General features: G+C 33.0%; 1 protein-coding gene across 7 annotated transcripts in view; it reads right to left on the bottom strand.

The window, feature by feature from the left end:
* The window catches only part of Immp1l (inner mitochondrial membrane peptidase subunit 1), a 76,979-nt gene that overhangs the window by 30,254 nt on the left and 33,617 nt on the right, over positions 1-13,108 (bottom strand). For 4 of the 7 annotated variants that reach the window (XM_071616319.1, XM_071616320.1, XM_027936701.2 and 1 more), the window contains one exon: positions 358-491. In XM_071616319.1, coding sequence (XP_071472420.1) covers positions 358-462 — 105 coding nt within the window. In that variant the 5' untranslated portion in view covers positions 463-491. Of the gene's footprint in view, positions 1-357; positions 492-2,120; positions 2,168-13,108 lie in introns of all 7 variants that reach the window. The other 3 variants (XM_071616317.1, XM_027936700.2, XM_071616318.1) reach the window with 1 other exon arrangement.

Raw genomic sequence — 13,108 nt, 5'->3', positions numbered from 1 at the left:
TAATTTAAATAGACCAAGAAGTGTAAAGACTAAATGAGTTAATTAGAAAACAACATTGAACATATCTTGGAAACAGTTAATAGCATTCAATAAATGGTAACAATTATTATTATAATATTAGTCAAGTAAGAAGACCTTATGTGCCTGTTAGAATACAGAACACATTTAAAGGCCCTTATATTTATATTAGTGTCCATACAAACACTCTCTTCTATCCTAACATTTTAAAAGATTTTGTTTTAACTTTCATAAGTTATTCATTAAATATCTTCAATTTAAATGAAGGGGAACATATTTTCCTCCAAATAAAAACAACTATATATTTAAAATGAATATTCTTCAATGTAAAAAACTTACCATTACAACACCACCAACGTATTCAAAAGCACAATGGGCTATACAGCCATACTGAATAGTATAGCCAACAAGTCGGAAGGTTTTTCCCAGAACACCACGAAGCATAGTTCTATGTAGACTCTGCCACCATTGGCCTGATGTAAATTTCAAAAAGTTTCACGATCAATACTACTCAAAAACACTTAAGAAATAGCTCTATTCTAAAATATTTCATAGTCACCCAGAATATACAAATACAGTTTAGTACCAAAAAGCAAGAGCTTATTGAGCTTATTTTAATTTCTGTTAAAAATATTTTAAGTGGCTAATTATTGCTACCAGATATTTTGATCTACCAGAGATTGTACAAAATAAATATCACTGAGTTTATCTATAATTTAGATAACTAGTAGATGTTAAACTAGTCTGTTCCCTTCCATGTCTCACTTATTTCCTGGCATTAAGGCAGGCACTTAACATATTAACTCTTTCAAAGAAGAAATAGTTTTTCCTATTTGTTCTTTGCTGTACTAATATTAGGTTTATCATATATTGTGATACAATGGAGAAGCCATTAGAAGAGCTGTAGAGAGTCAAGTTTTAAATTGGTCCTTTTGTGAACTTATGTGATCTTCTGTGAAATTAAACCATTCAGAGGCTAAATAAAAAGGAAATAATCCCAACAGCTTGGGAGGCTGAGATAGGAGGATTGAGAGTTCAAAGCCAGCCTCAGCAATAGTAAGTCACTAAGCAACTCAGTGGGAACCTGTCTCTAAATAAAATACAAAAAGGGACTGGGGATGTGACTCAATGGTGGAATGCCCCTGAGTTCAACCCCCAGTACCAAACAACAACAACAAAAAAAGAAGTAATAATATCTCAAAAAATGGTTCTGATGATCAAATTCAACAATATGTCAGAGTGTTCTGGAAATTATAGTTACTTACAGTTGTCCGCTATTAACTGCTGATATAATAATGAACACATGAATATTATAAAATAGCACAAAGTGCCACATATTTTTAAGATATTAGAATATTAGAATATTCTATAAATTTAAAATATTAATATAATTTATTTAAAATATTTCTAGCATCTGTACGTTCCTTTCCCTTTATCTCTTACAATTATATTTTGAGCATTCTCAACTAATACCCTAGGCTACTATATATTGTTCTCTGATTAAATTTCTTAAAATACTTCAATAATATTTAACAGTTGTTGAGTGCTTGCTTACTCTATATCAGGCTTCACATAAACTACCTCTGTAAGGCAGATATTATTGCCATCCTCAATTTATACATAAGAAAAAAGGAGTCCAGTGGTAGTAACTTGCTCAATACTACAAAGATGGTAAATGATAGGAGTTCAAGAACTAAATCATTAAGTTATGCTGACTCCCATATTACTAAACTAATCCATAACCCCAACAGATCTTTAGAAGTTCAAGCCAAATTACTTACAATTATTTCAAAGATCTGGACAGATGGCTCCCCTCCCATCCTCATTCCATCCTGATCTTCCCTAATGCTCCTAAGTAAGTTGAAATATATTGATCTCTCCCTCAAGTAAACTTTGACCAGTCAATACTTATTTATGCCAATACCCATGCTTGAAATATTCTTCATGATATTTGTGGTATAACAGGAAGTGTCCCCTTGTTCTTGGCACAAAGTTCCTAAAACTCTTGGAATAACTGGTTGACAGGAGCCCCTTTCAGTCACACTGACTTCATGCTAAGAGTTGGATGAGGCCTCTAAATAGCTGGATATGGAGCTGCTCACCCAAAAGACCGTTACTAGTTGGAACTTGCTGCTCCATGCTCCAACCTCTAGAAAAGAAGTGAGAGGGGTGGAGATTAAGGTCTACAAGAGTTTTTGGGAAAAAAACAATAGCTCTTGGACAAATAGATCTAAAATTTGAGGAGCTTTCAGGTATCTAATGCATCTGTGGCTAAGAAGAGAGTGGCAAACCTCAGCTCCATGGGGACCGAAGTCCTCCTGCACTGGAGATCTTGCCCTATGTACCTCTTCATCTGACTACTCATTTGTATTCCTTTTAATATCCCTTATAACAAATTGGTAATCATCAGTAAAATGTTTGCCTGAATTCAGTGAGCTATTCTCACAAATTATCAAACTCTAGAAGGGGATTTAGGAATCCCTGACTTACATACTCAGTCAGTGGTACAGGAAACCTGGACTTATAATTGGCATCTGAAGTAGGGTCAGTATTGTAGGACTGAGCCCTAACTTATAGAAAAGGAAACTAACTCCAGGTAGTATCAGATTTGAATTTAAAGACAGTCCACATCCACAAGAGAATGATTTGTGGTATCAAAAATGTTGTGTGAGTAGAAGAAATTGTGTGTTTTTTGCGGATAACCACCACCTACCTAATTTGCTACTATTCTCATTAGGTAAACTTTTTCTTCTCCTCTGGATTCCTGAGGTCATTATTGTTCATTTTTGTACAGTTAAGAACATTGTTTCTAGAATAAATGTGCAAGAGTTTGTATACTGGCTCTACCACATTTATCTGTGTGACTTTCAGGAGGTTATTTTGCCTCTATAAATCTGTGTCCTTATCAATAAAATGAGCTTAATATCAGTACCGATATCAGAAAGGATATTAAGGATTATACATGATGAATCATGTAATCTGTGTGGAAGAATATTTAAATAAATGTTAGTTACTATTTTTTTTCATTGGCAATCAGCTATACTAACTATATAACTTCACAACATTAATTTTATTAGTAAGTTTCTCAACAACTTGTCTTTCCATAAAATAATAGAATTTTAGATACCAGCAGCATAGGACAGTATCTTTTGCTTATTAATGTTTATTCTCTTCTAACATATTCAATATATCTCTTCTCCTGATAAGTCTTCATTGGCACCTAGGCACTCATCAACCTTAAGCATACACTGATTATACTTACCATACTATATTTGACTATGTCTGTCTCTCTTATTATAAACTACATATATTTGTTTACATGTCTGTGAATCTTAAAATTTTCTTAGTAAGTTGTTGTAAGCTTATGTATATTTCAGACAGTATAAAGGAGTAAATATATTAAGTAGCTGGGAATCAGGATTCTCACTGTAAGAGAAAAAAGCAACAAATATGGAATGGGAGTTTAGTGATGAACTGGAGATATCAAAAATTGTTACTTAAATACATATACACATATGTGTTTGTTTGCATCCCTGCCTGCTTGTATAAAATGTCATCCTGGTTATGAATCCTTTTGAAAAGGCCACTGAAAAAAACAATGTCAACGTAGTAATAATGACAGCACATTTAGCACCCAGATTTTTGGTTTCCAAATATCATTCTCCCCCAGGAAAAACAGACAGTCTTGTGCCAGAGAACAAATAACTAAGACTACGGAAGATCTTATAAGAACCATATTGAAGGATCTCTCATTGACCAAATTTGGAACAATATGTCTAAAATAATAATAGTAATGGATAATACATTAAATTAATAATGTAATCTACTGAAAAGAAAGAAGTATGTGTTAGGAATGGTAAAGTTCTTTATAGAAAAATGGCAGCTAATAAATGTAGAGGGAATTACATAATCACTACCAATGTAATAATTAACTCAGGAAGGACCATGATTAGATGTCACAATTCAGTGTGTGAAAAGTTGTTGGTAAACAGGATATTTGCAAAGTGTCAAAGTAGGTACCTTATTACAAAGAGAACAAGTTTGGGCAAATATATATTCACTAAGTGATCAAATTTAGCAGCATAAATAATGGGCTAAACTAACATTATGTAGCCTTCCAACATAATACAATGACAAGTACTTCATCAGCTATATACCAGCCTTGCTAAAAACGTCAAACCTAAATCTAGCTATGAACAGACAGACACACACACACAGTGGAATTATGCAAGAGAATGAGCTTGACAATTTAAAAATATATAAATTCAATGAAAAACATTGTGAATAGCAAGAGTACTATTTTAAATTATAAGAAAATAGAAGGAATGACAATCAAATACAATATGAAATCCTTAAATGGATCCTGGAGTGAAAGAGGAAAAAAAAGCTTTTTAAAAACACATTATGGGGCTTGGGGTGGGGCTCAGTGGTACAGTGCTTGCCAGCATGTGCGAGGCACTGGGTTTGATCCTTAACACCACATAAAAATAAATAAATAAAACAAAGGCATTGTGTCCACCTACAACTAAAAAAAAAAAAATTAAAAAAAAACATATTATGGCACAACTTGGGAACAAAAACATATCACTATGACATGAAACCATATCAAATGTACATAGAGCCATATCACTATTAATATTAAATTTTCTAATATCATGCTCGAACAGAAGATGACCTTGTTCACAGAAGGTGAAGTGAATTATTTAGAAATTAACATCATAACTGCAACTTCCTTTCAATTGGCTCACTTCTACTAATACTAATATATATTTAAACAAATAGATATAGACAAATTTCTATACATATACACACTTATAAAAAAGATAAAGCTAATGTGGCAAATGTTCATTGTTAAACTCAGATGAACTTGTATACAACTGTGCATTGTGCTATTTAAAAAAAAAAAATTGGAGAATAAAACATTTTAAAGAAACACCTGGAGAAAAAAAGGTAACTTCAGAGTCATTCATTAATTCACTCATTAATTCAACAAGTATTATTGAGCTACTACTGTTTTCTAAAACCTGAGTTCAGTCCAGGAAATTCAATAGTGAACATAATGCCTATCATAAAGTTTATAGTCAGGCAGATGTCACACATATGTAAAGTAACTAAACAAATACATGAATATACTGAGGAATTTCTGTAGAAAAAGATGACAGGAACAGTGACAGGGAGCAATGAGTGAGGCATCATTTCCTTATGATGAGCCAGGAACAACTTTTCTAAGGAAAATGCCATTAAAGTTAGGTTTTGAAAGAATTTTTTAAAAAACTATATAAGAATTATATAGGAAACTGAAAAAGCTGGAGCACTGTGTAAAGGACATAAAAACAGACAGGAGAGAGGTAAGATCATTCAAGATCTTGAAGAATTGGGAATTTTATTCTAATGGAAAGCCATTGAACAATTTTAAGCATGAAAGTAACACGATCTGATTTATAATTTAAGATTACTCTCATCCTATGAGAAAGGAACGGAAGGAGGCCCCAAATGGAAAAGGACAGAGGCTAGTTGAGCAGGCAAGAGATAATGTTCAACAAATTACACTGGTAGCAATGTAAATGGACAGAAATGGGTAGACTTAAGAAATTGAATAGGAAAAAAGAGATTGAAGAAGTAAAAAAAAAAAAGAAAAGAAAAAAAGGCAAAAGCAAGGAAGAAGAATTATAAATGACTCCTAAACTAGTTATATGAGGGTCTACCTACATGGATCTACTATATCCACATGTGGGGTATAAAAATTAAGAAGCTACTTTGCTGTGTTAAATTTGATATACTTGTGAACTATCCAAGAGAAACGTGTATAATATTGGAGCTCAAAGAAGGTTTCATACACAGGAAGTCTTGAAGATAAGATTCCTATATCAATGATGATTCTCAATGATTATTATATTCTACTGCAAACAACAGGAAACTGGAATAATAGTAACTCAAGAAAGAGGTTCATTTTCTAACAACATCCAATTTACGTGCAGAAAGAGTGAAGAAATAAAGAGTTTATTCCCAATTTTTAAATTTTTTTTTAATCTAGGAAAAGACCACTTTTTTCATCTACATCTACTGGCCAAAACTATATAATTAAATTCAACATGCTAGAATATAGTGTTTTCTTTATAAGTTTTGTAGCCCTATCTGACCTTTAAAAATCATGTGATATATTACTTGGGGAAAATTTTTAAATATAAAAGGGAGATATGGAAATGGATATCAGCCAACTCTTTTGAAAAAAGTCTGACTATAAAGGCCAGCAAAACAGGAGGTTATGGTTTATCAACCTCACCAATATTGACAGGGCTAGATAATTCTTTGTTGGGGGCAGCTATCTTATGCATTGTATGGTTTTGGCATCATCCTTCACTTCTAGATGCCAATAGTCTCCTATCAGTGATAAATTAAAATGTCTTCAGGCACTGTTAAATGTCCTCTGGGATGAAAAATTGCCCCAGTTGAGAACCAATGTAGTGAAGCAATAGGAGGAACACAGAGGCAAGCATGTTTAAAAAACACAGAAACAACACAAGATTGAGGGCCAATGTTAATGATCCTGTTGGGAGAGAGGCTTATGATGAGAAGAGACCACTGATGAGGAAGGAGTAAAAAGCAGAGTTACATAGAGATGACTGAACATTGAAGTAAAGGAGGCAGCAGAGACTCCTGAGCCAGCTGTGACAGAGTAGCTTATAATAGGATAAACTTCTCTGTGAAAACAAATAAAAATATACTACAAAATCTGGATAAAATAATCAAAATAGTTGTTTAAAGACATTAGGCCCAAGTGTAGGCAGGATCTGAGGAAGAGGACATATGTAAGAAGGGAAGAACATAAGGTGAGCTCCACATTTACCTGGCCTTTTCTATGAAAGTATGAGAGGGCTAGGCAAATCATACCACAAGAAAATAGGTTTGAGTATAAAATCAAAGTCCCATTTAGCTGAGACAGATTGTTATTTTTGCCTGTCAAGGTAGATAGGATGTGAGGATCAAACTGCAGAGAAGCAGGAACCTTAATTTGGCTTTCAATCTCCCCTTGAGGCACTACCTGACTCTAATTGCCATCTGAGCAGCGTAAGACATCCAGAATCCCAGCAAAAATGCTGCAGATTAAAAGCTAACAATTTGGGATACAGAGATGTTGGCAACTAAAGAAAGCCACATAATGTTAAGGAAACAGAAGTTGGACTTCAAGACCTTCCACGATCAGCTATGTTAGTGAGGATGATAATAAAGTTGCCTCCTATGAGTGAAGGCAAAATTGAAATAGATCAGCCTTAAGAAAAAATAAGGCCCTGTTCATACATTATCACTGGAGAAACACACACGACCCTTTAATTTTCACAGAAAGAATACATCATTTAGAACTTTTCTAGTGCTTTTAAATTGTATTTGAATTGAAACATAATTCACACAAAATCCACCCTTTTGAAGTGTACAATGACTTTTTATATATTCACAAGGTTATACCACTATCACCTATTTTTAGAACATTTTTGTCATCTCAAAAAGAGGAATGAGTATACCCATTAGCAGCCTGTCTCCATTACTTCCTTCTCTTCCTTACAGCTCGTGGCAACCATAGATTTGCCTATTCTGGAGATTTCATATAAATGAAATAATATGTGACATTTTATGACTCGCTTCTATCATTTAGAATAATGTGCTCCAGGTTCATCCATGTTGAAGTATGTAAAAGAATATAATTCCTTTGTATGAAAGAATAGTATTCCAATGCATGACTATAACATTTTTGTTTGAATTAATAAGCTAAAACACATTTGAGTTGATTGGGGCTATTATGAATAATGTTGCTATAAACATTTAAGTACCAGTTTTGTGTGGATATATGTTTTCAGTTATCTTGTGTGTAAACCTAGAAATGGAATTGTGGGGTCAGAGTACTGCTGTAAAATGTTTAACTTTTTGCTAAAAGAGTTACTAAACTGCTAAACTGTTTCCCAAAGCAGGCTACTTTATGTTTTCACTAGCAATGTTAAGGGTCCCAATTTCTCCATATCTCTGTCAATACTTGATATTATATTTGTTGATTTTTTCCATCCCAGCAAATGTAAAGTAACATATCAGGATGGTTTTGATTTACATTTTCATTATAATAAATAATGTTGAGCACCATTTTCATTTGCTTATTGGCCATTTGCATATCTTCTTTGGAAAAGGGCTATTCAAATCCTTTGCTCATTTAAAACATTAGATTATAATTTTTAATTTAACTCAACCAAAGATTATTAGCATACTATAAATGACTGTTTCAATTAAAACAAATTATAATATAGAACCACATTTTTTAAAACCAAAAGGAAAAAAAAATACATTGCAAAAAGAGACCAACAAATGATTCAGATATTAAAGTTAATATACAAAGATTTTAAAATAACAGCGTTAAGAAAAAGAAAAAGAAGAAGTAATTCACAAAGAAAAATCCTGTGATCATCTCAAATGATGCAGCTGATAACATTCAACATCTACTCATAATAAACTTAAAAAAGAGCTTTTGCAGCCTGGTAAGGGTTATTTATAAATACAAACAATAAATAAAAAACAACAAAACTCTAGAGACCACGTTTTACCTAATGAGAAATAATGATTTTCACTAAAAAAGATATGTTGAAAATAATGAGGTTATATCAATCAACTTCAATAATTATTATTATAAGACCATAGTAAGAAAGCAAAACCCAACCATTTTCTTCATTATGAATTTTAAATATCAGACCATAAAAAGGATAAAATTAAAAGATATTTCATATATGCTGGCACCACTAAATGTTCCTATAATCCCATGTACTCAGTGGCCCATAGATTGAATATAATCATTTTACAAATTCCAGTGGACAATTATTTTCAGTAGAAATTTTATAAAATGCTGACTGTAAAATAAATGCTTAAGACCCAGAATATAACATTAAGAAAAGCAAAGTTGATAGACTTACTTCAGATATCAAGATTTATAATCAACTGATAGTAATTAAGATATTATATTGGGCAAATTCAGACAAATCAATGGAATAAAGAATCCAGGAACAGATCCACACATTGAAGATTATCTAATTTACAAAAAAGGCTCTAATAGAAATGATGATCTTTTCAACAACTGGTGCTGTTTCAACAACATATACCTATTTAGAAAAAAAGAAAAAGAAAGAAAGAAAGAAAGAAACGGTCACCTTGTCCCACACCCTCAACATACACAAAAATTATTTTGAGGGCTAGAGTTGTAGCACAGTGATAGAACATTTGTTCAGCATACACACAGCCCTGAGTATACACAGAGCTGCCAAAAAAGAAAAAAAATGGATTGTATATAATTTTAAATGATAAAACATTTAGAAAAAATAGGGATTATTTATTTTCATTACACTGGGGTAAGGCTAATATTTCTCAAATAGGACAACAAGTACTAACACTAATGACTGATCAACTGGATTATATAAATCATATATTACATCAAAAATACTATTTAAAAAGCAAAAGGGCAATCTACATGTTGGAAGAATATATCTAAATAAATATCTGACAAAGGCACATACAAATATATAGAAGTCCAACAGATCAGTGAGAAAAAGATAACCTAATAAAAAATAAGCAAAATTCAGAGACTTCACAAAAGAGGACATCCAAATTGTTAATGTATTAGTCAGGTTTCTCTAGAGGAATATAGCCCATAGAATAAGTGTGTATGTTTGTGTGTGTGTGTGTGCGTGTGCGCTATAAAAGAACAGTCACTAGATTGGTTTACACAATCAGAGACTGGATAGTCCCATAATGGCTATCTATAATCTGGAGAGCTGCTCAGTCCAAAAAAGCTAGGAACCCCTCCACCATTTCAAGGCCTGGCAACTCCTTAAAAAGATGCTAGTTGGAGTTCACATTCAAAAGCTAAAGAAGCTGAACTGTGATGCTCTTATGGCAGCAGCAAAACAACCAACCAACCAAAACACACATACACATTTAAAACAAAAACAAAAAAAAAACCCAAAACAAAAACAAAAACCCTCAATCTGTTCTAGAAGAATCAATCTCATGCACAATATGCTTTCCTCCTCTTCCCGCTTTTTGTTCTATCTAGGCCCCCAAGCTATTGGATAGCACCCCAAGTTCAGAGAAGATCTTCCCTTAGTTTACTGTCCCACATGCAAATCGTCTCTGGAAGCATCCTCACAGACACACCTAGAAGTCTGCTTTACTAATTTTCTAAATGTCTTTCTATTAGTTAAGATAACAACCAAGATTAATCAGAAGAGTTTAAAAAAAAAAAAAACATAAAAAGCTGGATCTTCAGGAAACTACAAATTAAAACCAGAAAGAGATATTATCAGAAAACTATCACTATGGCTAAAACTAAAGACAACAAGCTCTTAAAAAGGTAGAGCAATTGGAAATCGGAACACTCTTTAACTGCTGTCAAAAATAAATTTATACAACCACTTTGGAAGACTGGTAGTATTATTTACTATTTACTCATAGATTCATATGCCGCATAATGAGATGCTTATATTCATCAACAGACCTGTACAAGAACATTCATAGCAGTTTTATTCAAAATCAGTCTCTCTCTCTCTCTATCTCTCTCTCCCCCTCCCTCCCTCCCTCCCTCCCTCTCCCAGTGCTGGGGATCAAACTTGAGGCCTTGAGTATGCTGGGCAAGCACTCTACTACTGAGACACATCCCCAAGCCCATTCATAATATATCAAACCAAACAACCCAAATGTCAATCATCATAAAAACGGGCAAACTGTAGTATGTTCACACACTGGGATACTACACATCAATAAAAAGAATAAACTCAAAAGGGCATACAGTGTATGATTCCATTTATATTCTTAATTTTTATGAAAATCAAATAGAAACAAAACTAATCTGCAAAGGTCAAGACAGTGGTTTACCTTGGGGAGTAGCATCTGAGCTTCAGTGTTAGGAGTGATTACACAGGTATATGCATATGTACAAATACACAATGTGGTATGTATGTATGATACTTCAACTTTTTTTAATGTAAGAAAGAAAGGGAATCAAACAAAAGTAGCTTTTGATAAAAGCTGAAGCACTGGGCTCGGGTTGTGGCTCAGTGGTAGAGCTCTTGCCTAGCTTGAGTGAGGAAACGGGTTCAATTCTCAGCACCACATATAAATTAAAAAAGTCCACTGAGAACTAAAAAAAGTTTTAAATAAAAAAGCTGAAACGCTTTATTCAATGACAACTAGGGAAAAAAATGGATTTGGATATTGGCAGTTTTTTCAATTTGATGGTTGGGCTAATGTTAAATAACCAACTAAAAAGATTGAAGAAAGGGAACACGAGAAACTGAAAAGAAATTAGAGACTTCTTCATCCTTAGAAGGTATTGGGCATAGGCATACAATTCTAAGATCTTGATTTAGATCCAATGACAGAAATAGACCTAAGAGTAATTTCAGACTAATAAAAGTCACAAAGAAAACATCCATCTGATTGTTCAAGTTAGAAATTCCTTTGAAAAAAGGAGGCATTTTGTTTCAGAAACCAGATAAAGTATAATATATCAAATGCTAATTAAAAACAGTTTATAGACATTAATTCATTCTAAAGAGTAAGCAACCAATGAGAAAAGGGATTAGTATCTTTACTTTTTGTTGTTCTGATAGAGCAATGGAGTTTAGCAATTAAAGAAGTGCTCACATAAAGGAAAAGTGAGCAGAAACAAGGAGATGGGGAAGCAGAAAACAAATTAACAACATAGTTTTGCTATATTTACTTTCATTTGGACAAGAAAAAATACATTCTGACATTTCTAAGACCTACATTCAAATTCAAGAATACTTACAATAACACATTTTCCCATAGAAATATGGATATAAAGTAACTGAAAGATATATGTCCATTTCAGATCTTAAATGGAAGTTATTGTGACAAGTACAGAACAACAAAGACTCATTAAGATAGGGATACAGTGTGGTGTACACTGCTCAGTAGCTAAATAATTCACTCTCACACAGCAGCCTCTCCATCAAAGTAATTCAAGTTCCTGTCATTTCAAAATCACCTTAGAGGCTGCTCATGAATTGTTCAAATCTATAAATGTTAAATCTACTGTAAGACTTGTACAGGGGTTACTTTTTATTTTTCAGAACTACAAATTCAAAGTGCTCTGATCCCCATAATCTATGAAGATTTTATAAAACCTTTCCATTTCATTCCTAGAGGAAATAACTGCGATCACTTTGAGGTTTAAAGAAGTGAAGACTGCTTTAAATCTGACTGCAGCTTCCAAATAGCTTGATAAGTGCAAGTCAACCAAAATTCAAAATTCAGATTCTCAAGCTCCCATCACATAGCTAGTGAATGAGACTTTCTGGGAGCAACACCACAGAATTTATAGTTTTAACAGGCTGCCATGAAGGAATTCCAGTGAAGAGCTTTGTGTTGTCATTTGAGACCACAGAAACATACTCGACACTTTCAGAAATCTGATAAAACTTAGCCATTCACTGTTTTTAAAATGAATGTTAATATTGGGATAATTCTATAAATTGTCAGAAATTAAACTTTAGAATGCTAATATTTCAATGTATTTCATTAATAATGTTATTTTCTTGGGTTCACTTATACATATGTTTGTGTGTGTGTGTGAGAGAGAGAGAGAGAGATCAAAACTTTTAATATAATCATCATCTTTCACAAATGTCATTCATCCACCAATAATCCCCCAACCACTATATGATCCATCTTTTCAGAATACAGTAGTTGTATGAGCAATAGTGGAAGGGTATTAACTCAAATGAAAAAATAGCATTTACTGTCATCATAGGCTAACTGACACTGTTGCCAGTCTGCAGTTCATGTAGGCGCTTTAGAGAGAAATGAAGTCTATAAATCACCAAATGAGAAAAATTGACTTCATCACACATTGATCAAGAATTATCTAATATTCCTAACCAGTTCCATCTTACACCTCTTTTTAAACAATTTTTCATTCTCATACTTCCAAAACCAAATCGAAACAACAACAACAAAAAAACCTTAACTCTTACTGACATCATTGAGTCTTGTACTCATGTTACAAATTAAATTAGTAATATAGCTTTTCAAGATGAGC

The sequence above is a fragment of the Marmota flaviventris genome, chromosome 9 (assembly GCF_047511675.1).
Source record: "Marmota flaviventris isolate mMarFla1 chromosome 9, mMarFla1.hap1, whole genome shotgun sequence".
In the NCBI taxonomy this organism is placed as follows: domain Eukaryota; kingdom Metazoa; phylum Chordata; class Mammalia; order Rodentia; family Sciuridae; genus Marmota; species Marmota flaviventris.
The sequence above is the reverse complement of the archived record's forward strand: the minus strand, read 5'-3'. Positions and strand labels throughout refer to the sequence as shown.